The following is a 25,411-nucleotide window of genomic DNA, read 5'->3' on the forward strand; positions in this document are numbered from 1 at the left end:
CTAGTGACTGCCCATTTATAAAAATAAAGCTGTTTTCAGCTATTATATTGCCAAAAAGCAAGATCTAGACTAAGCTTAATATACCCTCAATCCAGACATCTGAGGGTGAGGTGCAACATCACAGATGCACATTCCAATTGCAGAAGTGAGTCTACAATATAGTTCTACAACACTACCAGCTTGCGCAGTATGTTATTTGTATTCTGCCTTTCATGAAGTCTCAAGGCAGAGAGATACAGAAGGTATGCTTTAATGGAGATTCCAGCATTGAAGGGGGTTTGACTAATTACCCTCAGAGTCCCTTCCAACTGTGCAAACCTATGATTCCAACTGTACATGTACCTCAACTCTTCTAAAGCCTAGGAAAGAGGTGTGTCTTCATGAGATGATGGAATAACAACTGTAAAGGCACAGGATCACTACTAAGAATGTCGTTAAAGTAACTGGAATTAAGCTAGAAGTAGTAAAATCTTCTCCCCTCCTCACAAAAGCTACTTTTGCAGTGGTAAAATTGAAGTGTGACAGTTTGAAGGTTATTTGACCATGCATTGGTGCGTGCTTCAGTAATTTACAGGCCACTTTCCTTTTTAAAGCAAGTATCTCGCAGAATACAGTGAAAGTTCCTCAGAAGCGTTTTAACATACTGTGTGACTTCCACATATATCTACCATACACATTCCCTTTCTCAATGCACTACCTACAGCTGAGATGATCCCATATTACGTTTCTAAGATTTTAATGTCATTCAAGAAAAACAGTAAGCTCCCCCGCAAAGGTTCACATCAATTATTTGTACAACAGGTTTATTCAAACAGATTAACTTTATTGTACAATGCATCAGTGTAATTTTAAAACAGGAAGAAGCTGTTTCTCTTAAAGGTTTTACATAAAGGCAACAAAAATAAGAAAATTAACTGCTACCAACTAATTCTGAAACATGCACAATTAAGTGAACATTGACATGTGCCTGGAAAAAATATTAGGGGAGCCCTTCTCAGATAGCAGGCTCTGGCAAGTGAGGACATGCCCAGGATAGCCCAACTTCTGCAGCACAGTAGATAGGGCATAAAGCAACACTCACCTATGTTGCTGTTGAAAATTACCTCATTACAGAAAAAAAGCATTAGTAAAAGAACAGCACAGAGGGAGTGGCAAAGTGCCACCCTACTTTAGGGAGTTGCCTCAGTTCTTCAGTAGCATATAAACCTGGGGAGGAGGAACGTTTAAATGTCCTATGGCTGCTGTAACCAGCACAAATCAGTGTTCATTTCCTATATAATTTGTTCTTGTCCTATACTCCCAACACACAAGGATGAAGACAGCCAAAGTATCTTGTCAGTTTGAGGTCTTGGGGCAGCATATGTAGAGTATCCCATTGGGACTGCAATCTTGCCTTGCCCACCAACATTTCAAACAGCAGCCCTTTATTTTTAGTGCAAGATCCCATAGAAGCTTTAGCTCCCGGGTAGAGTCTGCCACAAAAATCACTCCAAAGTGTCCAGGAGTGCACTCAGCATGCATACAAGCTTTGAAATGGCATCCAATTGCATTTGCGCAATCTACCAGCAGCTGACAATGATGTGAAACTCCTGTATGCAATTAGGGCAATGCATGACAGGGGTGGGGGGTGGGGGCGAGGGGGAGAGAAAGTACTTGATGGGTTGATTCCATGGGAATTTTGAGTAAGCCTTAAGCAGCTCTTTTCAGCCTTCCCCCTGCCCCTCCCCCAGATCAGCAGATGAGGATCTCTGTGTTGTTTTCTGGCCCGTCATCTGACTTTACGCATTGCCTGTTAAGAACCCTCCCCTCCCCACCCCATTCAGAATCAAGTTGACTAATAGCTTATGTTGTGCATTGTGCAAGTGCTCTGTTACAGGGCTTTGTTCACTGGAGCAATATTTTAGCCCCTTCTCACTGACCCTGCAGGTGGAGCCTGAGCCGAGCACTTTTTCCAGACTGAAAACATTCCAAACCAGGCAGGAGAAAAAACACTTAACACTACAGAGCAGATACATTACAACAACATTGAAACATTACACACTTGGCAATCACCCAAGTCACAAAGCAGAGCCCACCAGTGTGCACATCAGGTGGCCACAGGAGGCTCCTCCAAGGACAAGTCACAGCCTGACATGAGTTTAGGAAAGGCACCACTGGGAAAGCAATTGTGGGAGGAGCTGATCACATGCATCTGGGCTACGGTATGTAAACAGGAACCCATTGGCTTCGGTGGTCCCACCCACATTGCCCCCTCAAGGGCCAAAGGATGAACAGGACAAATGACCATCAGCTCTCCCCTCCTCCCAGGAATCAGGACAGTAAAGTGCAAAGCATGGTAATACAGAAGTATGTTTAGACCCTCCCAATGTCAACCACTTTCCTTAACTCTTGGGAAGCCTTGCAATTAAAAGACAAAACTCCCTTCAAGTAGGTAGGTTTAAAAGAAAGATGCCTCCCTCTGGCTTGGGGTCCCACACAGGCCCTTTTGGGGTGATAAGGCAAAAAGACCTGAGTGTCCTGGAAGGATGAAGAGCAAGGAGGTCCATGTTTGTTTTATGAGGGTCGTTCCTTCAGAAATTCTTGCTCATGTGTGCTCTCATGTAGACGTGTTCCAACAGCTACTTGTGGACACAATATGGCCACGAGAGCCCACCACAAGCAGCTGACACAATGATGTAAATTATGACCTGTGGAGAAGATACAGTCACTTTAGTGTGCATGACAAAATGTGCACACTGCCCAATAGTTGTAAAGAGAGCCACTCTACATTTCAACCAAGGTTGCCTTAAGTTTCCCTCTTGCTTGGGGGGTGGCTGTTCAAAGGCCATATTTGTCACTTCTGGACAAAAAGTAAAATACTGGAATCCAGGAGTTTAAGGGTACCAAAGGCACTCAAAATTATACAGACCTATTGCTTAATTCATCCTAGCTATAATGTTCCTTCCAAAAGGCCTGGAAAGAATGGGGGCATAGGAGAGATAAAGGGAACCAGCCACAAGGAGGGACAAGTACTATAAAGGACTACACAGAATACCCCAACAATTCACCTTTGCAGTGTAGGACAGAGATAAACATCAGTTTATTTCATTTTACACTGAGATCTAGACTCAAGTGTAACCCCCCCCCCCAAATGTCTGATGTGAACAACAACTTACAATGGATACTATGGTGATTATGATGGTGAGCTTGAGGTTCTTCATGCACATCGCTCTAGCCAGGTTTCTGCTGGTTGTTTTGAAAGTGACGGACTATGGGAAAAGCACAGACGAGATGCATGCTATCAGACATCCAACACCATCTTAGCCTTTTGTAAAAGTCCATGCCAGTTTCTCCCTAGCCATCCCCCCGTGTTAGAAACTGAGATATGAAAGCTAGGAGCTAAATGGCACCTTAATCCTAGGTTATGGGTGCAACAACAGAATGTCTAGGCATGCTTTTTTATAACAAAAATACAAAGCTAAACTGAATAAACTACGTACAGCTAAAATATTATGCTCATTGTTCCCATGGTCTAGTCCTTCCCCTGCCCACCCCCCTAATATTCTCAAGAGGGTCTCTTCTCCAGTCTTCAGAGAGTAGCTGGAAGTGGGGAGACAGAAAAAGCTCCTCCTTTCCTTCCACTCTGCAGTTTTAATCGGAAATCTTAGGTGCAGTACTGCACCCAGAGCTCAGAAACTGCTAATGCTAATGAAATTCAGCTGCTAAATGTGCCTATAACAGTGTGAGTTTTGAACACTGCATCCCCTGCAAAGCTTGCCCAGCTATTACTTGGTTTTGCAATTCAGCCTCAACATATAAGAATAGGCAAGTTTTAATTTGCTTCCAATACACTCAAATGAACATTTAAGCGGGTCTAGTTGTCATTACTCTCCCCTAGAATAAGCAACCCTTCTGCAAGGATCACTCCCCCAGAAAGATGCCTCAACCATTAGAAGCACCTGGTCTCAGGGTCAGAACCATTGATTGGGCCCTGTTTTGCACACTGGAGAATTTGAACTCCACTTGGGAATCTATAATCCATTCACAAATTACAGCAAAAAGTGACCCTGTTCATTAGTCCGGTTCTTCTTTTCTGATCCTTGTGATAATTTCCTATGCCCTGAACAGATAATGTTCTCAATCTCTTCCTACTGTGCACCATGCAACGGCTTTCTCACCCTCAACTTGCTTTTCACATAGGACAAAAAAACAGCCTAGCACCAGGATAAATTCTGGCACGAGGAGGGTCATTACACTGTCTTGGTCTGGAAGCTTCTCTAGCCTGGGCTTTAGAGAAATCCTCAAAATGCACCCACTCTTCACTTCTCTTAGTTTTATTTCCGAACACACATTTCTAATTTACACTTGGACTATGAAGGGTCTAGCTATCTAAGGACAGCAGCTGGCAACCTCCACTCTGCTGTTTTGGTCTGCCAAGCTAAAGTTCTGCTAGGTTAAACAGCATCCTATCAAACATTAACTAATTTTGTTCTGAACACCTAGGTTAGAAGGTCTTGTGTGACCTGAGAACACGCAACGTATGTTCTAAGGAGTGGCTGCTCTGAGAAAAAGCATCACCCGATTTGCTCACCTCCCAGCCCCACATCTGTATGCTACTTCTTTCAAAGCATTTTCTTAAGATGGAAATACAGCAAAAGCCTGAGAGCTGGGAAGTCTTCCCTTTTAATCCTGCCTTTTTTTGCATGTGTGTTATACGTACCCTAAAAACCCAACCAATTCCCCTGCCAATTCCAGAACTTACCGAATCCACAAGATTTTCAGTTTTGTCTATCAGCAACTCCAGCTTTTCTCCCCTTTGGGCCACCAGATCTGGGATGAAGAAAGGCTACAGTGAGAATCCAATGGGGAGGAAACGCCTCCCTTCCTGCTGTTAGCTAAACAGGCGGCTTACCCTCAAGACCACAAACAGTGGCCGACTGCAAGGGCATTGTACTCTTGATCTCTGGGGCAGGTATGTGGTGGGTTTTACCCTACCTCAGAGCAAGATCTGCAACAGCAGAGCACAAGGCAAAGGGGCTAGCAGCATAAGGGTCAGCTCCATGCCAGGTTCAGGGCGATGGCAGACTGCAAGTAGAACAAGCAGCTTGTATTTTGTCCTATGTAACCTTTTTGCCAGGTGAGTCAGCTGTACAAGAGCTGTGCAAGAGTGTGACAGCCAACAAAGAGAGCCATCCCTCCTTTCCCATACTGATCTTTCCCACAACAAATCAAGGTCCAGGCAGAAGCACAGCTATGCTACTGCAAGAAAGGGACTCTCATCACACCCAAGCCGTTTCATCCTCAGTACACATGCAGGACCTTGCACCATCTTTATGCCAATGAGCGCTACAATACCTATGTTGCGGACCATGATCCCTTTCAGCTCGTCCACCTGGGCCTGTGTCTCTGCCACCTGGTCAGGGCCCTTGTTCTCTGAGTGGTACTTCTGCATGAAAGGAAGAGCAGATGTAACGAATTTCTGGTTCTTGCTTAATTTGATGAAGCAAGAGAAAGTAAAGTCTCTGTAGAGCAATCAGAAAAGTCCAACAGGATCCTCTCATAAAAGGAACTATCCTCAGCATTAAGAGCTGGGCAGGGTGACCCTCAGCTCCACTTTAGTTGCTTCTTCAGCCCTCAGAACAATTCATCTCTGTGCTTTCCAGTACTGTAACTTAAAGAAGGTTTCCCTCTACTGGCTGATCTGAGATTTATCTACTCAGCATTTAGCCCCAAAATTCCTAAGCTATGTTTCAGGGCAGACCAGCACCATAAGTCCGGAATACCAACCAACAGAAGAATCTGCTTAAAGCATTGCTGCACAAGTTACTGCAATCAGGACAAAATAGAAATGCTCTCCATCTGAGGTCCAACCAACCCAATGATAGGGTGACTGCCTGTTTTGGATTGGATTTCCACTGAAATATCAGGTTGGGAGTGCTCCTGATGTCCAAGCAATGACAGTAGCCAGAATGCTTTTGTTCAGGTTTGAATGTTGTGCCAGCTGTGCCTAACCCTGAAGATCATGGAGCTTCCAAAAGTCACACATGCCTTTGTTACAGCTGGGCTGAATTAATATTAACATACCCTCTATGGGGCTACCCATGAAGATCATCAACCAGTCCAAAATGCTCTGCAAGTGTTCTGACTGTTGTCATGTTTGGGGAGCATGCTATTCCCAAACTGTACTAATCACACTACCTACTTGTTCATTTATAGGTGCAATTCAATGAGCCAGTCATTGTCCTTAATAGCTTAAGCTACCACACTTAAATAACTACACAAACAATGAAACCATATGAGCTCCAAGATAATTTCATGAGGTTCCTACTTCAGAGTTCTGCCATCGCCTTGAATGGCTTCTTTTGCTGCGTGCTTTCAATTTGTCTGCTGCATAGGATTCTCCTTGTTTTCGTCTCAGTTATTTTCAGTGTTAACTTTAGGTCAGTTACTGCTTTTTCACTTTTTATGGGTTTGCCTGCAATTCTTGATCTAAAAGACTGTTGCATTGTTTTTATTAATTCATTATGTTAAGCTACCTTGAGCACCTCAGTTCTGGAGGTAGAAAGGCAGAATCCAAGAATCTTCCTCAGAAACACAACGATGCAGGTTCTTCTAAGAGCAGAGTTTACCCCCTTTTACTATAATGCATTCAAGGAAGCTATCTTTTGAGGTTGAATAAAAAATCACTGCCCATTTTAAATAAAAGAAGTGTGCCACCAGTATTAGAAGCCTGGGGAGGCCCTGATCTAGCTACAGGATAATTAGCCAAGCACAGACCTATTCCCAACATCAGGTACTCTATAGTTGAATGCTGTGTCCAGCAGACTGACACCAATGAACCTCACCAGCTGTGCAGCCAGAACACTGGAAAACTCGCTGTTCATGGCATATGGCAGAGCTGTTTGTGCACGGGAGCCATAGGTGGTCTGAAACCGCTTCTTGATTTCATTCAGGAACGTGAAAGCTCTGGAACGCTCAAAGTCCTAAAAGCAGAACAAATTCATCAGAGCAACAAATGCACTTAGGATAGGTGCATTAACAGCTATGAACTGTGACTGCAAAACGGAAACTCAGTGTACATGGGCAGTACAGTGGTACCTTGGTTTAAGAACAGCTTAGTTTATGAACAACTTGGATTAAGAACGCTGCAAACCCGGAAGTAGGTGTTTTGGTTTGTGAACTTTGCCATGGAAGCAGAACATGTTTTGCTTCCTGTTGAGTGTGTTCCATTTGTAAATTGAGTCCCCCGCTGCTATAGGAAAGTGCGCCTTGGTTTAAGAATGCTTTGGTTTAAGAAGGGACTTCTGGAACGGATTAAGTTCGTAAACCAATGTATATCTAAACAGGAGGTGTTGGGGACAAACCACAGGGGCACCTGGTTGGGCACTGCTGGAAGATGGGGCCCACAAGAACTTTTGTTCTCCAAACAAAATAACCTCAGAACACTGTCACAGCAAAAATTGCCAGAAAGCTATTTAAGCAGAAAGATGGGGGTACAAAGCAAAAGCAAATTCTCTCACTAGCCACACTAGAGTCTTCAATACAAACAAGACACAAGCAAGTAAGCCTGCAAAGACCTAGATAGAGATGAGAGCTGGAAGGGTAGAACCTGCTGGTGGAAAAAGGGCCAATATTTTTTCATGCAGCCAAGTATGCACACTTCTTAAACCTTAACTACAAGGCCTGGATTGCACTGCGGGGGCGGTGTTGCTGCATATATTCAGTGTGTAAAATAAGATCCAGCCCAGGGGTGACTAACCTGTGGCCTTCCAGATGCTGATGGACTTCATTTCCCACCAGCCCCAGCTACCATGGCTAAGAGTCAGTGATGCCAAGAGTTGTAGTCCAACAACATGTGGAAGGCCATAGGATAGCCACTGCTGGTCTAGACCTTGCTCTACATAATGAAGATATGTAGCAACTCTACAGTATTTGGGCCCCATTGGGCATTTCCAGCAATCACCTTCAAAGAGCACAGAAATACATTTTTGTCCTACATACTTACATCATCAGTGATGCAGAGGTATATAATCCGGTCCTGGCAGATGTAGTGAAACAGATAGCTAGAGGAAGACAAGATACCAGAACCATGTTTAAAGAAGTAGGCAGGTATAGATTTTGACATAACAGCTACTAGGCCATATGTTGCCATACACTCAATGGCATTTCAAGCACACAGGTCTAAGTTTGCACTAAATTCATACATTAAAAAATTTCTTCTGCTGGCAACCAGACCCCATTAATTCAGTGTCTCAAAGACAAGACAGCCAACCAATTCCTCAAAACATGGAGAAAACTTGAAAACAAAATTACCTGAAAACAAAGCTATATTCACATGGTGCAAAAGCCATTACTGAATAGCACCAAACACAAAGCAGAAACATCAAACATAACCACGTTTCCAACATGGATCCAAGCAGGCAAAGCTTTTGCTAGCACATTTTCATTTCACACAGAAGTTAGAACTCCCATCCTGAGGTGGGGCACACCTACTTGGCATCAATCATGGAACAGTGTTATTTTACCCCAAAGCATTCCCTGGACTCAATCAGTAAACTGGTAGTTGGGAAGCTAGGAGATCATGAGAAGACTTCAACAGAATGAGAAGCCCAACCATTTATAGTTCTCTGTAAGAACTGTGGATAGTGCAACTTCCCTCATGCGTTTGAATTAAATCACATGAATACAAACTCTTCTACAATAATGCAGGGGTGGGAATTAATAAATAATAATAATAATAATAATAATAATAATAATAATAATAATTGCCCATCTGACTGACTCTAGGCAGCTCCCAACAAAAATTAAAAACACAATAAAGCATTAAACATTAAAAAACTTCCCTATACAGGGCTGCCTAAAGTTGTGCAGTTCTTTACCTCCTTGACATCTGATGGGAGGGCATTCCACAGGGCAGGCGCCACTGCTAAGTTTGCTCTCTGCTTGGTTCCCTGTAAGTTTACTTCTCACAGTGAGGGAAGCACCAGAAGACCCTCGGAGAAGGACCTTAGTGCAGAGGCTGAATGTCGGGGGTGGAGAAGGCTTTAAAGGTCAGCACCAACACTTTTATTTGTGCCCGGAAACTGTTTTCTGCCTAAGGGCCTTATTTTCTCCCAAGCCGCCTTCCAGGATTGCATGCTATTGGTGAGTGCAGCCAGAGGCAAACATGTAGGGAGCAATATATGTAAATTTTACATTTATACAGTAGGTTTCTATACACACTACTCTCCCTCCTCCATTCAGGTAGGCAAGAGACATTATCAGAGTTGAAGGACCTGTTCCAGCTAGGCAAAAACTCTCAAGAAGAGTGTGAAGCAGGGCTTGTGAGAGGCATGGCCTGGGAACAGCCCTTAGGGCTATATTTGGCCCCCAGGCCTGATATTCCCCACCCCTGCAATAATGTATTAGTAGTAGTAGTAGTAATAGTAGTAGAAGGCCACTTTTCATCTGTAGATTTCAAGGTGGTTCACAACATAAAATTATAATATAAAAGAACACAAAATGCACATTAAAAATAAGAACAATTTTTTTTAGCAAGCCCTCCTCCCACAACACAACTAAAATGGTATTGGATGTTACTTAGCCAAAGGCCTGGCTAAAGGGAACATTTCTGCCTGGCGCCTAAACATTTATTACGGAGGCACCAGTCAAATCTCTCTGGGAAGAGTATTCCACAAACATGGAGCTACTGCAGAAAAGGTCCCTTCTCATGTTGCCATCCTCTGGACGTCTCATGGAGGAGGCACATGAAAAAGGGCCTCAGAGGATGATCTCAAGGTCCAGGTAGGTGCATATGGAGAGAGGTGGTCCTTGAGATATTGATAGCATCAATTTGATTTGATTAAATAACATTTATGTTTACAAAAAGTAAGCAGATTCAAAACTCCAGGAGACAGAACTGAGAACAGTAGTTTATGAAAGGAGTCTCCTCTTTAGGTGATTTGTTCCAGTGCTGCTAGATAAACACATGGTCATATACTGATCAAGGCAGGCCTGCCCCTAACCACTGCTCTAGTTGGAGAACATAACAGAATGGATCTGGGAAGCATTCCTAGATCAGCAGCATATCACCTGGGACTATCACACCAACCTTTTCATGAGCAACCACCACCATCCCATCCCACTTTATTTCCTCATCTGCAACAGATCCATTTCTCCCACCCTGCCACTTCCTTTCTCCCCAGAGTAGTACTCACTTTCCATGGGAGTAGGTGAGTTTGTTGTTCTCAGAGGGTATTTTGGCCAGGATCTGCTCCGTCACCTCTAGGAAGTTTCCTCCACACCAAGCGTGTTTGGCCAGGATCGTGGAGCCCCTGGCTACAACTGCAAACAGGATAGCCATGGCTGTAGGCTGGCTACAAAGGAAAAAAAAATGCATAAGAAAACTTTTGCCTATCAGAGCAAAGCACACACACACCTCAGTCGCTGCCCCATCTTCTTAAGTGTGCAGCCAAGAGCAAAAGAAACACACAGCAACAGAGCATTGGTGGTTCTGCACTTTTCAGATATCTTGCAAACCACAGCCAGTTTTAACTATCATCGGCAGAAATCCACATTTTAGATAAGCAACATCACAAGAGCTGCTTGCAACAATTATTTTTCCCCCTTTCCCCTCACCCAAAGTCTGCATCACTTGCATTCACTCCTAAGAGCTTTGCATTCTGAAATTAATAGTTGTTGCAGGACACAAGGAATGGGGGACCAAAATGAGAACATCATTGTTGCTGCAGGTGGAAGGAGGAGGAAGAAGATGCTCAGACCTGCAGACACTTCTATTGAAGAGAGCTGGCGCTAGGCACCATTCAGGGAAAACGAAAGGCAACAGCCACGCAGAGCATCATCCTATCTGATAATCCTTGCCTATGTGGCAATCCAAGTGGAATTTGACTAAGGACTTTCTGAGTTCTCTGCAAGAACTCATCTAAGTATTTGAGAGAATCTGAAAGTGATTGGCATACTGCCCTTTTTAGAATTGTTTTGAGTATCATAAATGCATATGGCATATTGCCTTAAATGAGAGTCACATATTATCATTCCATTGCAGGTTGTATAACTAAACAAAGTCCTCTCCAGGTCTTTTAAGAGGTTTGTTCACATGTTACTGGTGCTATGTGGAGGTCATGTTTCACACAGTAGTGGGTTATTAGTAGGTTCCTCTACACACACCAAGAACTCCTGCCGGGGAGGTAAACAGGAAAGGGGTCTGTCCATCTAGCTCAGTATTGTTCATCCTTGAGACACGTAGAGAATTTTTCTGCAACTTTAATGGTACAGATGCTCAATTATGTATATTTACAGGCAAGTGCAAGGTCCAACTCAGTGTACAGTAAATACCACATCATCGAACATATTAACTAGTCAGGAGGACACAAATTTACATGTTATGCCTTAATCTGCTCAAACTCATATTTGCTGAACTAGCACCATCCCCATAAAGTCTACTTTTTAAGGATTAAATTAATATTGGCTGTTGTCCACAAAGTATTGACTCTAAAGCTCCCTATGAAAAATGTGAATATATGTGACACTTCAACTGGCCTACAAAGCCTGCAACTAATGTCAATTACATGCCTACCAGTGGCAAATATGAAGCAGTGCTATTCCAGCTTCAACAACAGTTCTCAGTCTCCCCATGGCATGAACAAAACACCAGGTCATCTCCAGTGATTGTGTGTGTGTGTGTGTGTGTGTTGGTAAGCAAAGGAGCACATGATTCAATCCAACTAGCCACCTGACCACCTCAAGATGCTTATGGAACCAAACATCTGGCACAGAAAGGAAAACTCAAACAAAGAAGCAGTCATAGGAGCAGTGAGCTGTGGGTCCCTAGATAGTGAATAAATTTCAGTTTCCTATAGATACTGCATACATTAAAATTTCCACATGGAACAATCACAGCATTCCTCTTTCCAAAGGTTTTGCAACTCCAACCACTGAAAGCTAGAGCAAACCTAAAGTGACATTCCAGCGCTGCTCAGAGATTCCCATTATTTGTTTCCATTGGAATTCAGTTCCTTTAAGAAGGGGGGAGAGGAGGAGAGCCACTAAGTACCTCTATACCTGGACCAACCTAACTTAGTTTGCAACTACAGATCACATTACATCCATCCTTAGAACCATGGACATTTCTCTGTGCCATCTACACTCACGTTCCACACTCTGTGGGTATTCAGCATACATTTTCCTCTTGCTCGTTTTCAAACTGGTGAGACTAAACTGTCTACTTTAACTGTTCTCCTCAAGCATGTTTCCAAATTCACACCATCATCCTGTTCTTCAGAACACTGTTAGAAGAATTTCTTATTTTTCTCATATTTTTGAGTGTTGGACAGGAGCACTGCACCTTCAAAGTGAATGTACCTTTACAACTAATGCAATAAATGTATACAGAACAACAAGTTAAATGCTGGATTGGTGAGTAAGCTAACCTTGTTATCGTTTCAAGTCTTGTCTTAATTAACTGCACAGTTTAAAAACAATAATACAGATTGCTCCAGGTGGAATGAGATGCCAACTAGAAACCATGCTGGAAATCTGCAGAGCTGCTTTCAGAGCTTGCCTCCAGGACAGAAAAAGCAAGCATTTTTGAATACAGCAAAGAAACAATCAAACTGCCTTCACTACTCTTTAAGTGATGTATTAATTTTTGCCCTCTGCCAAAGCTTTAAGGAGAGGAGCTCTGGTATTCAAGAATGCTCAGAAGTCCCGGGCATGGCGAAAAGGCACACAATCTGATCTAGAAGACCCTCCTCACCTCCTAGATGTAACAGGCAAAAGCCACACTTGCTCAGTGTAAGCTTTGCCTTTTTTATTACTATCCATTTCCCATGCTGTTGACCTTGTGTTGAAAAGGTTTGAAAAGTCCCAGGTTTTATTCAACCCTGCTTCTTGCACAAAACCGCACAAATATAAGGCAGTTTAATGTGGTATCTCCCAACCACTTCCTAGCTCCCTATCTTGCTAAAGGCAGCAGCTGTTGCTCAACTTGATCCAGCCAAGAAGGGTCTTTCTTGCATGCTTCCCCCAACAGTTTAAATGCCTTCTATTTGCCTGGCCAACATCACTTGTTTTCTTTTGTTTGTGTTCTAGACCCATATTAAAGTCCAAAGTTCCTTCCAGTCCTTTTCCCTTATTCAGCACAACTGAAAGTCCCCACTCATTGCTTGCACTGGGTGCAGATGTTACCTTCTCAATTAAGTTTTTCAGTTTGGAGGATGTTGCATGATTATTTAAGCAGACTGCAATATACTGTTGCGGAGAAAATGCAATTCTTTCTGTCCGCTTAGCAGGGGCCATTGTAATTCGATGCGCTGAATGGTTGTGCAAATCAGACATCTATGGGAAAGTACCCATGACAATACTGAAAATAAGCTACATATTTCCACCACCCACCCCATTCTGCAATTACAGTCTGCGCTTCACATATCTGCAAAGAGAAGTTTCACAGAAAAGTGGACACTGACAAGTCTCAAAGCAGAAATGTAGAGAAGCGTCAGTTTTTCTGCTGCTCAGAATCTTCAGACTTTGCCTTGAAAGTTCAGCTGGACTTGCCCACTTTGAATGTCAGTCACACACCACACCTAATTGTTATCAACTTCTCCTCCACATTTCCCCTATTTCCCTGGCAGGTGCAACGACTGGACTAGGACTGGGGGCTGTACCCAGATTCAAATTCTACTCAGACATGAAGCTCACAGAATGACTTTGGACTAGTCATTCTCTCACAGGCAAACCTATCACATAGTGGTTTTTTGTTTATATAACAGCAGGAATAAAGGCCACATATACCACCTTGAGTTCATTGGAGAAAAGGTGAGATATAATTTAAAAATTAACAGATTTGTGACTGTCAGAAATTTGGTAGCTGATACTTCCACTAGCAATAATTCAGGCTCCTGAATGCATTGTTCAGCACAAATAAGCAGTTACTACATATCTGGGATCCAGATAAATTATTAAGGAAGTGCTTGTTTTGGTGATGTTGCCTCAGAATATTTCTAAATCCTTCCTCAAAATCGACTTCCGGGTTGGCGCCATCGCCGAATGGCGGACTCCCTCCGAGCTCCGGAGGGAGCCTGCTCGGCAGGGGCTGGGTTCTACCGCGCCGGCGATGCAGGGACCCTTAAAAACCATGGGCGCTGAAACCCATGGGCATGGTGACTCGGCGGGCACCGTTTGCGCCCCCCGACCCGCGAAGGAGCCTTTTTAAAGGCTGCGGAGCGGGTGACCGGGGGGTGGTGGTGCTGTGAGTCCTCCGCTTCCCCTGCCGAGCGAAGCCGCATGCCATTCGACGGAGAGCGCTGACTTCTTCCATTGAAAATTTGGACTTTAAAAGAATAACCCGTGAGTAATTATAACTTGGATTAAAAAAGGGGAAAAATTCTTTTTAAATTCGGAGCGAGCGGGGGAGGTGCAAAAAGGAAGTCAGCCTCCCCCCTGTTGTAGAGGAGCTAAAACAAAGGATTTGACAACTAAGATCGAGCGCAACCTTTTTTTTTTGATAAAGTTATTAACTTCATGATGGAAAATTATAAGACTGGGCTGGAGGAGAAAAGTGGAATGTGAACTAAAATGCAACCCCCCCCCCGGAAACCCCGGGAGCGATCCGTAAGAGCGCCGGGAGAGGAGAAATAGAGGTTTTGACAGCTGTCAAAGGAGCTGTCAAAGTGGAAGAACAAAAAGAGAACTTTGTTACGAGGACTTTGCTGGCCACATTTGTTACAAATTGGATATAAATTGTTTAAAACAAGGAATAATAAGTTACTTTGACTGTTGGGTCTGATCGGGAAGGAAACTGAGTTATTATAATCCCTCTAGAGGAGCTGTGGGACACTACAAGTATTGTTGGCATTGAATTTGAATAGGACTTTTTATCGCCTGGGAAACTGCAGAAATGGAACACTATTTTGTCTACAGAGGTCTACACACTAAAGGAGACAATAGATTTATCTATTGAAGAATGGAAGGGACTTGACGTAATGTTTTGTTCCTGAATAACAAAGCCTCTGCAGAGGAATTAGAAACTTTTTGGAATTAGAACATTTCTGCAGGAGAGCAGGGGGAAAAAAAAAGAGGAGGAGAGAGAACAATAAGAACAACAAGAATAACAAGAACTGGATAAAGTTGGAAGATAGACTCCTTCCAAGATCGGACATGTGAAATCAAAGATGACCAAAAGACGGCAAAGACTAATAAAAAGACGGCAAAGGGGATTGGTGAAGGACTGTGGTTTAGATGTGGGAGCTCCAGGATGACAGTAGACAGTGACGGACATTGGGAACGCAACCGGGAAGGGGGGGGAGGGAAATTTGGAATCCAAAGGGTGTTAAATTACATTTTATTCTTTTTTCTATTTTTCTGTTTATCTTAATCTGTATTGCATATTAAAGAGGGGAACTCGTGGAAGGGAACAGGTCGATTTTAGGGGATGGGAAAATATTTTTTAAATTGGGCCAATGATAATAATTTTAAAATTTGGGGTAAGAATTTGTTGAATCTATTTGAAAGAAGTGGAATACAAGAGGGGGAGGGGAGGGGAAGTCCTGGAAAGAAGCCAATGAAAATAAGGTTTTAAATTTGGATGTTTTTCTTTTTTTGTTATATTTGAAAATCTTTAATAAATATTATTTAAAAAAAATAAAAAATAAATCCTTCCTCAAAATCTTTTCAATGAAAGCTTCAGTTGAACCCCACCACTAAAACTAAGCTTAAGTCGATATAACTAGACTGAGCACTCATTCTTCCTATTTACCCTCAAATCAATCTCACTTCTTTTCCTATATTCATTTACCGTGCAAAATGTAAATTGCAAACTCCTTGACTTCCGGTTTGGGATCGCTAGCAGCAGGGAGCGCGGAAAAAGCCGCTGAGAGCTTTTCCGAGCTTCACGGGGGCTTGGGGGCGACACAAAGGCACTGCGACCCCCAAAACCTCATGGGGGGGCCCCCCTGAGGGATTAGCCATCCAGCAGCGTTGGAGTGGTTCCGAAGCTTTTTCGGGTTTTTTTTAAGTATCCGAGAGCGGCGGGACTGAGAAACGCGAAATGGTAAGCTCTGCAGACCCCGTGCAGCAATGCCTCTAGCTCCCACTGAAAAAGCGACAAATCTCCGTAACTTTAAGAACAGAATCCTTAGTGCTTTTGGAGTAATCTTGAACGGAAAATTTGGATTAAGCACTAAGTGAGAACTGGATGAAAAGGGATTTAAAGTGAGGAACCCGACCTGTTGTTTCAGAGCAAATATGGCGCAGGGCATATAATCGTAAGAGAGAAGAAAGGAAGTGACTAAGCGCCCGCTGTGGAGAACAGAAGAGTGAAAGTCCTCAGCAACTTATTTAGCGAGGCAAAGGAAACAAAGTATTATAAAAGTAACTGAACAGACCTCTAGAGACTTTGTATTTCTTTTGGGGGAGAAGATACTAAAATAAGGGAATAAACGGAATACAGTGGTTATAAAGGAGAAACATTCTGAAGTTACAAACGAGATACAGAAACGCAAGGGGGAAAGAAGAGACAGGAGAAAGGACGGAATAAATAAACAACTTAAATCTTTACCTGCCCCCTCTGTTTTTGAAGTTAATTATGGAAGTTCTTATAGGATTAAACAAGAGGGCAAATCTTTCTTTCCCTCCTCTTCTCCTTTAATTTTTTTTTTTTTAAAATCTGGAAGCAACCTCCCCCTTCCTCCTTTAATGAAGCTGGAGTTTTGTCTCCTCTCTTCCTGCTTCGTTCCTATGAGCTATAGAGAACTATTTGGATTTACTTATGGACTTCAGTTTAAAGAGTAGCTTCCTCCTTCCTCCTTTCTGAACAATTTGGACTGAAAACACGAGTCCCTCAAAGGCTCTGATATGTGGATTTCGGTGGAGCTGAAATATATTTGAAAGAGGAATATACCCAGAGTATTGGAGGATATAGTTATACATTTGATATTTGGTTCCTCTCTTCTCTCCTTTTTTTTGGACCCTTGGTTTGCGGGACCTTTGGCGATTTTCTCAGGACTTCAGGACATTGGGCTGCTTTTTGTTTTTTGGGGGTTTTTTTGGGGGGTTGTTGTTTTTCTTATTTTTTTTTCTTTTTCCCCCCGATTTGTATAACCTGATATTGGATTAAGCCAGCAAGTGGCTGAAGAACACAGACCTGAGGAGGTAGAAGCTAAGTAAAAATCTAGCCCTCCCTCTTTTCCACCTGTGGAACCCCAAATGTGTGGACATCATTGAATTGTGCAGCAGAGACTGGGCTCACCTCTTATCTACCTATTTAGTGATAAATTTTCTCTTTGAGAACTACTTTGATATCTTCACTCCTCTCTTAGCTGGAGAGACCTTTTTGGGGGGCCTAACTCTTAAATAATAATTAAGGTATCCTAGTAAAAATTTAGAACTGGACTAACCTGGCTAAACTGGCTGAAGTTTAAATAGAAAGAAGGAAAAAGAGCCCCCACATAAGACAAAATTAGATAAAAGCTAAATTTCTGCTGCTGTTCTTATCATCGGTTGGTTGCTTTGTTGATCTTGTTTGGTTTTGATATTGTATATTCTGTCTGGTTTTTTCCTCTCTCTTATTATAAAAGCCTTATAGCAAGTTTGATAGGACATTGAAACTATCTAAGTTAATTTATCAATATAAATGAATTTATTGGAATTTAAAGTGTCTAAAGACGAGCCTGATCTATTATAAGTATAGAGTTGACTTTCATACATTCCTTCTGAATGATTAAAGGAGTGTTCGTGAATCCGCTGCTCGATAATTAATTAGACAGAATTCAGAGTGTGCGCCCCCTAGGGGAGAGTGTCTAAGAGAGTGTTTTTGAACTCATTGCTCGATAATTAATTAGATAGAGCTTAGAGTGTGTGCCCTTTAGGGGAGAGAATAAGTATTGTAGGAGATTTAATTTAAAACCAGTGAAAGAGAAAATGGCAGGGAAAGAAGGAAAAAAGGCAGGAGGAACACCATTGGAAAGGAAAGCATCCCGACAAGAAGAGATAAAGGACTTAGACATCTTATGGTTAAAAATAAAAGAGGAGTTCAAACAGAGTGAAATACATATGGAAAAAAAACTAGGAGAGATGCATGAGTTAATAGATAAGAGAATAGAGGGTGCAGTTGGAGAACTGTCAAGCAAAATCAAAGACTTGGCAAGTCGGTCAAAGGCCATGGAGGAAACAAATAAAAAAATACAGAAAGAAATGAAAGAACAAAGAAAGGAGACAGACAGGATAAGGGATGAGATAGGAGAACTAAATAAAAACCAGGACCAAATCTTAGACAATCTGGCGATGATCGATATGAAACAAAAACAATTAAATTTGAAATTTAGGGGAGTAGGTGAAGAGATAAATGAAAATATTAAGGAAAAAATGATCAAAGAGCTAGCGAAATGGTTAGAATTGAAAGAAGAAGAGGTTGCATATACGATGGAAAACGCTTTCAGAATTAAAATAAAGACAAAACAAGTGAAATTAAGGAAAATTGCAGGAGACTGCTTGGTTATCTTTAACTCGATAGAGATGAAAAATTTGATATTAAAAAGAAGCTATCAAAAAAAATTAGTCATTGACGGCAGACCAATCATCATCTTTAAAGAGATACCAACCAGACTCCTGCGCAAAAGGGAAGGTTATAAACAATTGGTAAATGTCCTAAAAAAGAACAATATACAATATAGATGGGAGTTCCCTGAAGGAATCTCCTTTTTTTACAAAGACAAAAGATTCAGGATCACCGAGATGCAAGAAGTGAAGAAATTTCTGCGTAGATATGAGAAAGAGCTAGGAAGAATAGAAGAGAGATATGAAGGAAGAAACGAGGATACAGAGGAGAGAAGAAGGAAAAAAGAAAGAGGAAAGGACCAAGAAGAGAGAGGTAGAGGGGAGGAAGCAGACGAAGAAGAAGAAGAAGAAGAGGTAGTAGCAGAAGAGGTAGAAGAAGAAGAGGAGGAGAACAGAGAAAACAAAACCACTCGAATTTAAAACACTAATTATTTGTAGACCGAAAAGTAGTCATTATAATGAACTTAAAATTTCTGTCGTGGAATGTGAATGGTCTGAATGAAAAAACCAAAAGGAATAAAATTATAAATGTGTTGAAAAGAAAGAAATTAGACGTAATCTGTTTACAGGAGACACACGTGTGTAAAAAACATAAACATATCCTGGTACATAAAAAGTTGGGAGTTGGGTTTATAAATTGCACAACGGAAAAGAAAAGAGGGGTGGCGATATATGTGAAAGAAAAATGGGACCCCAAAGTGATCTGTAGAGATAATGAAGGAAGGATCTTGGGAGTACAAATTAACTTCCAAGGTGAAAAGCTTAATGTGATAAACATATACGCCCCAAATTCGAACAAGCCAGAATTCTTTAAGAAACTGGAACAAATGCTATTGGAGTTGGAATCTAATAAGACGATCCTAATGGGAGACTTTAATGGAGTGCTGGAACTGGAATTAGATAAACAATTAGGAAAGGGGAAAAATAAACAAGGGAAGCTGCCAAAATCCTTTAAGAACTTGGAAGAAAACTTAGATTTAATAGACATTTGGAGACACAAACATGCAATAGAGAAGCAATTCACCTTCTTCTCAGAACCACATAAGAGTTGGAGTAGAATTGATCAAATCTGGGTCTCTAGAGAGCTTGCATTAAGAACTACAAATTGCGAAATTCAACCAAGAACTCTCTCGGACCATAACTCGGTTATATTGGAAATAAAAGGTAAATCACAGGGCGGTTTCAGATGGAGAATAAATGAATACCTATTAGAAAACGAGGAGGTTGTGGAAAAAGCCAAAACCACCTTAAAAGAATACTTTACCCTGAATCTCAATACTGGGACAAGTCTGGACATAGTCTGGGACGCTAGTAAAGCGGTTTTAAGAGGGTTTTTTATACAGCAAAACAGCTACAGGAGGAAAGTAAGAGAACAAAAGAAGGAGGAAATTCTCAATCAGATAAGAGAGTGTGAGAAAAAATTAATAACAAACCCCAACGATGATCAAAACAGGCAAACAACAAAAATGTTACAATCTCAATATTCAATGTTAACAAGTCAAGAAATAGAATGGAAAATCAAAGTAACGAAACAAAAATATTTCGAATCAGCAAACAAAACGGGCAAATTATTAGCATGGCAATTGAGAAGAAGGCAAGAACAAAGTGTAATAAATAAGATAAAAGTAGAAGAGCACTTGATTGAAGATCCAAAAGAAATAAAAGAGAATTTCCTCAAATTCTATGAGAAGCTGTATAAAAAAGAAGAGAAAGGAATAGCCCAAATAGAAAAATATTTAGAAGACTATAGTGGGAAGACCATAACAGATGAAGAAAGATACCAATTAAATAATCCCATAAAAATAGAAGAGATCCAGGAGGCAATAAAGAAAATGAAACCAGGAAAAGCCCCAGGACCGGACGGATTATCAGCCAAATACTATAAAGTATTAGAACACCAATTAACACCAGTGCTATGTGACACCATGAATAAGATATTGAAAGGAGGAAAGATTCCAGAGTCCTGGAAAGAGGCTTATATAACGATGATCCCTAAACCAGATATGGACAAACTGAATATTAAGAACTATAGACCGATATCACTATTAAATAATGATTATAAAATCTTCGCAGAGGTGTTGGCAAGCAGACTTAAGAAATGTCTAGTAAATTTAATACATAAAGATCAGGCAGGATTTCTTCCAAATAGGCAACTTAGAGATAACGTAAGGCACGCTATAAACATTATTGAGTACTTGGAATGTAAGAATGAGATACCCGCGGCGCTGATTTTTATCGATGCTGAAAAGGCATTTGATAACGTCTCTTGGCAGTTCCTATTGAAGAGCATGGAAAAAGCGGGGCTAGAGGGCGAGTTCATGAACGGAATAAAAGCAATATACTCGAAACAATCTGCAAAACTGATTATAAATAATAACTTAACAAACTCATTTAAAATTGAAAAAGGAACAAGACAGGGTTGCCCTCTATCCCCGCTTCTATTTATTATGGCACTAGAGGTAATCACAAATAAAATAAGAGTAACATCAGAGATCCGTGGGATCAAAATAGGAACAAAGGAGTATAAGTTAAAAGCGTATGCCGACGACTTGATGCTATCCCTGGAAAACCCACAAGAAAGCGTTGGTAAGGCCTTGGAGATGTTAGAAGAATTTGGTAAGGTATCTGGTTTCAAACTGAATAAATTAAAGACCAAAATTTTAACGAAGAATTTGCAAAAGGATGAAAATGAAAAGCTAGAATTACAGTATGGAATTAAAGTGGCAAAAAAAATAAAGTATCTGGGAATTTGGTTAACTACTAAAAAGATAAACTTGATTCAAGACAACTACCTTACGACATGGAAGCAGATTAAGAAAGACCTGGATACCTGGAGCAGAGTGAAACTCTCGTGGATGGGAAGGATGGCGGCAATAAAAATGAACTTACTTCCAAGAATGCTGTTTTTGTTTCAAAACATCCCCGTGATCAGAGGCTCTAAAATGTTTACAGATTGGCAAAAAACTCTTTCGAAATTCATATGGCAAGGAAAAAGGCCAAGAATTAGATTCAAACTTCTTACAGACCGGAAAGAAAGAGGGGGATTCTCGGTACCCAACCTAAAATTATATTTTGAGGCAGCCTGCCTTTGTTGGATCAAAGATTGGATCAATTTGGAAAATACTGACTTATTAGACCTCGAGGGGTTCGACAATAGGTTCGGCTGGCATGCCTACCTATGGCAAAACAAAGAAAAAGTACATAAAGGGTTTTCTAGTCATATTATTAAAAAGGTAAAGGTACCCCTGCCCGTACGGGCCAGTCTTGCCAGACTCTGGGGTTGGTGCGCCCATCTCACTCAAGAGGCCGGGGGCCAGCGCTGTCCGGAGAGACTTCCGGGTCACGTGGCCAGCGTGACATCGCTGCTCTGGCGAGCCAGAGCTGCACACAGAAACGCCGTTTACCTTCCCGCTAGTAAGCGGTCCCTATTTATCTACTTGCACCCGGGGGTGCTTTCGAACTGCTAGGTTGGCAGGCGCTGGGACCGAACGACGGGAGCGCACCCCGCCACAGGGATTCGAACCGCCGACCTTTCGATCGGCAAGCCCTAGGCACTGAGGCTTTTACCCACAGCGCCACCTGCGTCCCCCAGTCATATTATTAGGGGGCCTCTATATGAAGTGTGGGAGAAGAATAAAAAACTCCTTGAATGGAAAACACCCTGGTGGCTATCACCAATCGATATTTCAGTGATCAAAAAAACCAATATGGAAGGAAAAAGGTTTACTTATGAGGACCTACTAATAAGATCAGAAAGTGGATGGAGGATGAGAACATATGAGGAGCTGAAAGAGAAATTAACAAGCTGGTTACAATTCCACCAAATAAACGCAATATGGACAGAACATAAAAAAGTAGGGATGAATGAGAAGAAATCCAAATTTCAGATAGAAATAATAGAGGGTAAATCCAAATTATTATCTAAAATGTATGATATACTATTAGAATGGGACACCAAAGATGAGGAAATAAAGGAGGTCATGACAAGATGGGCAATGGATCTGGGATATAATATAGAGTATGATAAGTGGCTGAATTTATGGACTAGCGGAATGAAATTCATGGCATGTGTAACACTGAGGGAAAATTTAGAAAAGATGATGTACAGGTGGTACATTACCCCAGCAAAGCTAGGGAAAATGTACAAGACAGGGAATAAGTTTTGTTGGAAGTGTAAAACTAAAGAAGGTAATTTTTTCCACATGTGGTGGACATGCGACGAAATGAAGAAATACTGGGAATATATTTACAATGAGTTAAAAAAAACTATTTAAATATACATTTCCCAAAAGACCAGAGGCTTTTCTTCTGGGAATAATTGGGGACGAAATTAAAAAAGAAGATAAGACATTATTCCAGTATGCTACAGCTGCCGCTAGATTATTAATTGCCCAAAATTGGAAAAGCCAAAGTATCCCACCAATTAGTGATTGGCAAACAAAGTTATTCGAATTTGTAGAACTTGCAAAAATGACACAAAAAATTAGAAACCAAAAGAATACAAAGTTTATTAATGACTGGAATAAATTTATGATTTATATTGAAGGGAATTACAAGAACCTAAAAACTATAGCAGGACTGATATAGATCTTACGATGTGCAAATCATTATAACTATCAACTGCAGGAGAAACAAACTATTCATACTAAGAAGCCTGAAACCGGGAGGGATGGAAGTCAATAGATGTGTAGAAGAATGATTAAAATACTTAAAGATATAAATGAGAAGACAAAGAAGCGTAATGGAAATCGACATTGTTTATACGTTATGTATTGATATTTATTTAGTTTTCTTTTTTGTGTGTGTTGGGGTTTTTTACAACTGTTGTAACCGTTGATTTGTTTTTCTTTTTGGTGATCTAATGTGAAAATTAATAAAAAGAATGTAAATTGCAAACTCCTTGAAACAAGAACTTGTCTTTTTTGTACTTCATAAGAGGTGCCATGTTTACCAAGAAAGAAAAAAAACTTGCTGGTTTGTAAGACACTTGAAAATTATGAATAAATTTCCTGAAAACATAGTCTGATCATTTTTACCACTGCCTCCATCTTCCTCCAAGATTCTATGCTGTCTTCGTTCTCCCTATCTTTCCTTTTTGAGAAATTTTAATTTTGTCACTGCAGGGGCCTATCCTTTTATGCTCTGTCAAATAAGATGTACATTGAGAAGGGCCCTATCTAAACTTGCCTCAAAAGTGAGGGATGTGAGATGAGAAGCATTTCTTTCTGCTTATCATTATAATAATTTCCAGAAGTGTACCTGTATTAGTCTCATACAAAAAACAGTAACAATGAAAACAGTTACTCTGTGGCACTATAGAGACCAATGCATTTATTATTGCATATGCTTTCACAGTCCATAACCCACTTTACTATTTCAGATATTTCTAAGCTGCCTTTTGTGACTATTCCAAAGCAGCTTGGCATTAATAACAAACACACAACTTTGCATATGCAAATCACAATAATAATAAAAAACATTCAATCAACATCAACTAAAAACTCCAGCAGTCATGATAACGATCATTATCTGATGGATGATGATCCAGGAGGCTTCTGTCACAATGTCAAGACACACGAAACACTTCACTGCATCTGTTCATCATGCTGTTGTAACAACAAATAACATTCGCTTTCATAAAACTAACTCCACCTTTAGCTGAACACACTTCCACTAACTATTGCATTGCAATTAGCGGCCAGCACTTAATAAGACAAAAAGCACTTCCTTTTTTATTTTAGGCTGTGCACACACTGTATATATTTAAAGCATATTACTCCCCCCTCCAAAAAAAAATCCTAGGATAGCAACTGTAGTGTGTGAAGGATGCTGGGAACCATAGCTCCCTGAGGCATAACTTACAGTCCCAAGGATTCGTGGGAGTTGGGGATTATGTGGGTTAAGCAGCCTGGTATCCTCACCCTAGATTTCCTACACGCCCTTTGATCAACGGACAGAAGATACGACAACTCTAGCAACATACGAACGGGTTGCTTTTAGATAAGATTCTGTGTGGATAAATAGAACGACAATTTGGAATGCATTTACAAAAATTATAACGACTTGTTAATAATTTTACATTTGCTGGGATAATGGTACTACCTTATATACCCATATATCATATTGCATCATAATTTCAAGTGTGCTATTGCTGTTGTCTTTCTTACTGTAATTTCCACAATAAAATATAAATATTTTTTAAAACACACACACATACACAGAGAGAAAAAACAGCGAATTGTATCCCAATCTCAAGCTACGGTGGACGTGGTGAGAAGCAATGACCCCCTCCCTTTATTCCCATAGAGAGGGCAGGGGGTGCAAGCGCCCCTCAACACACACACACACACACACAAAGGGAGGGGGCAGACCGACCCTTCCTTGAGGGGGCGTTGCCATAGCGACAGCTGGGGTGGGGGCGTTTCTACCCTGAAGGGAACTCACTGCTCCCTTTCCTCTCGGCAGCCACATCCAGGCCTCGTAGCAGGGAGGGGGTGAGGAAACGAAGGTGACTCCCCACCCCGCGCAATCCCCACCACAACAACAACAGCAACAACAACCAGGCAACAACCGAGCGCCCGCCCGCCCGCCCTTTCCCTACCTGCTTGGGAGCCCACCCGGAACCCCGTTTCTCTTCCCCGTACCCGCGTCGCGTCTCTCGGAGGACAAGCAAACACAGCACGTGAGCTTCCGCTTCTGACCGCCGCGCGGGATTCTGGGAAATGGAGTTCTACTGCCAAACAACAACAGCCAAAGCAAACACGGAGGGAGGGCGGAAACATTTATAAACGCACACCCCGCCCCCGTGTTCTTGTTGCCTTCCGTTGGAACGCATATCGGAAGTACGGCAGCAGACCCGGCTCCGGATTGGGTCAGCGGATGG

The 25,411-nt window shown here is 41.5% G+C and overlaps 1 protein-coding gene across 3 annotated transcripts; it reads right to left on the reverse strand.

Moving 5' to 3' along the window:
• Positions 1 to 802: 802 nt before the first annotated feature.
• VAMP7 (vesicle associated membrane protein 7) lies at positions 803 to 25,302 on the reverse strand. 3 transcript variants are annotated; one of them, XM_079961781.1, is made up of 9 exons: positions 25,130 to 25,154; positions 24,450 to 24,536; positions 10,176 to 10,334; positions 7,985 to 8,042; positions 6,825 to 6,962; positions 5,335 to 5,425; positions 4,742 to 4,809; positions 3,156 to 3,248; positions 803 to 2,687 (listed from the first exon to the last, which is right to left on the reverse strand). In XM_079961781.1, exons 3-9 carry the CDS (start codon positions 10,319 to 10,321, stop codon positions 2,619 to 2,621), a joined length of 663 nt encoding a protein of 220 aa, XP_079817907.1. In that variant the 5' UTR covers positions 10,322 to 10,334; positions 24,450 to 24,536; positions 25,130 to 25,154; the 3' UTR covers positions 803 to 2,618. The 3 variants fall into 3 exon arrangements, with proteins under 3 accessions (XP_079817907.1, XP_079817908.1, XP_079817906.1); XM_079961782.1 differs by lacking the exons at positions 24,450 to 24,536; positions 25,130 to 25,154 and adding an exon at positions 25,173 to 25,302; XM_079961780.1 differs by lacking the exon at positions 24,450 to 24,536 and having other exon boundaries at positions 25,130 to 25,281.
• Between the last annotated feature and the right edge of the window lie 109 nt (positions 25,303 to 25,411).

Source organism: Podarcis cretensis, assembly GCF_951804945.1.
Source record: "Podarcis cretensis genome assembly, chromosome: Z".
Classification (NCBI taxonomy): domain Eukaryota; kingdom Metazoa; phylum Chordata; class Lepidosauria; order Squamata; family Lacertidae; genus Podarcis; species Podarcis cretensis.

Coding starts and splice junctions, on each gene's coding strand:
- VAMP7 (XM_079961782.1), bottom strand. CDS start 10,321: ATGGCTATCCTGTTTGCAGTTGTAGCCAGGGGCTCCACGATCCTGGCC. Junction 8,043..10,175: donor CTCACCTACTCCCATGGAAA/GTGAGTACTACT, acceptor GTCTTCCTCTAG/CTATCTGTTTCACTACATCT. Junction 4,810..5,334: donor GATCATGGTCCGCAACATAG/GTATTGTAGCGC, acceptor TCTTCATCCCAG/ATCTGGTGGCCCAAAGGGGA.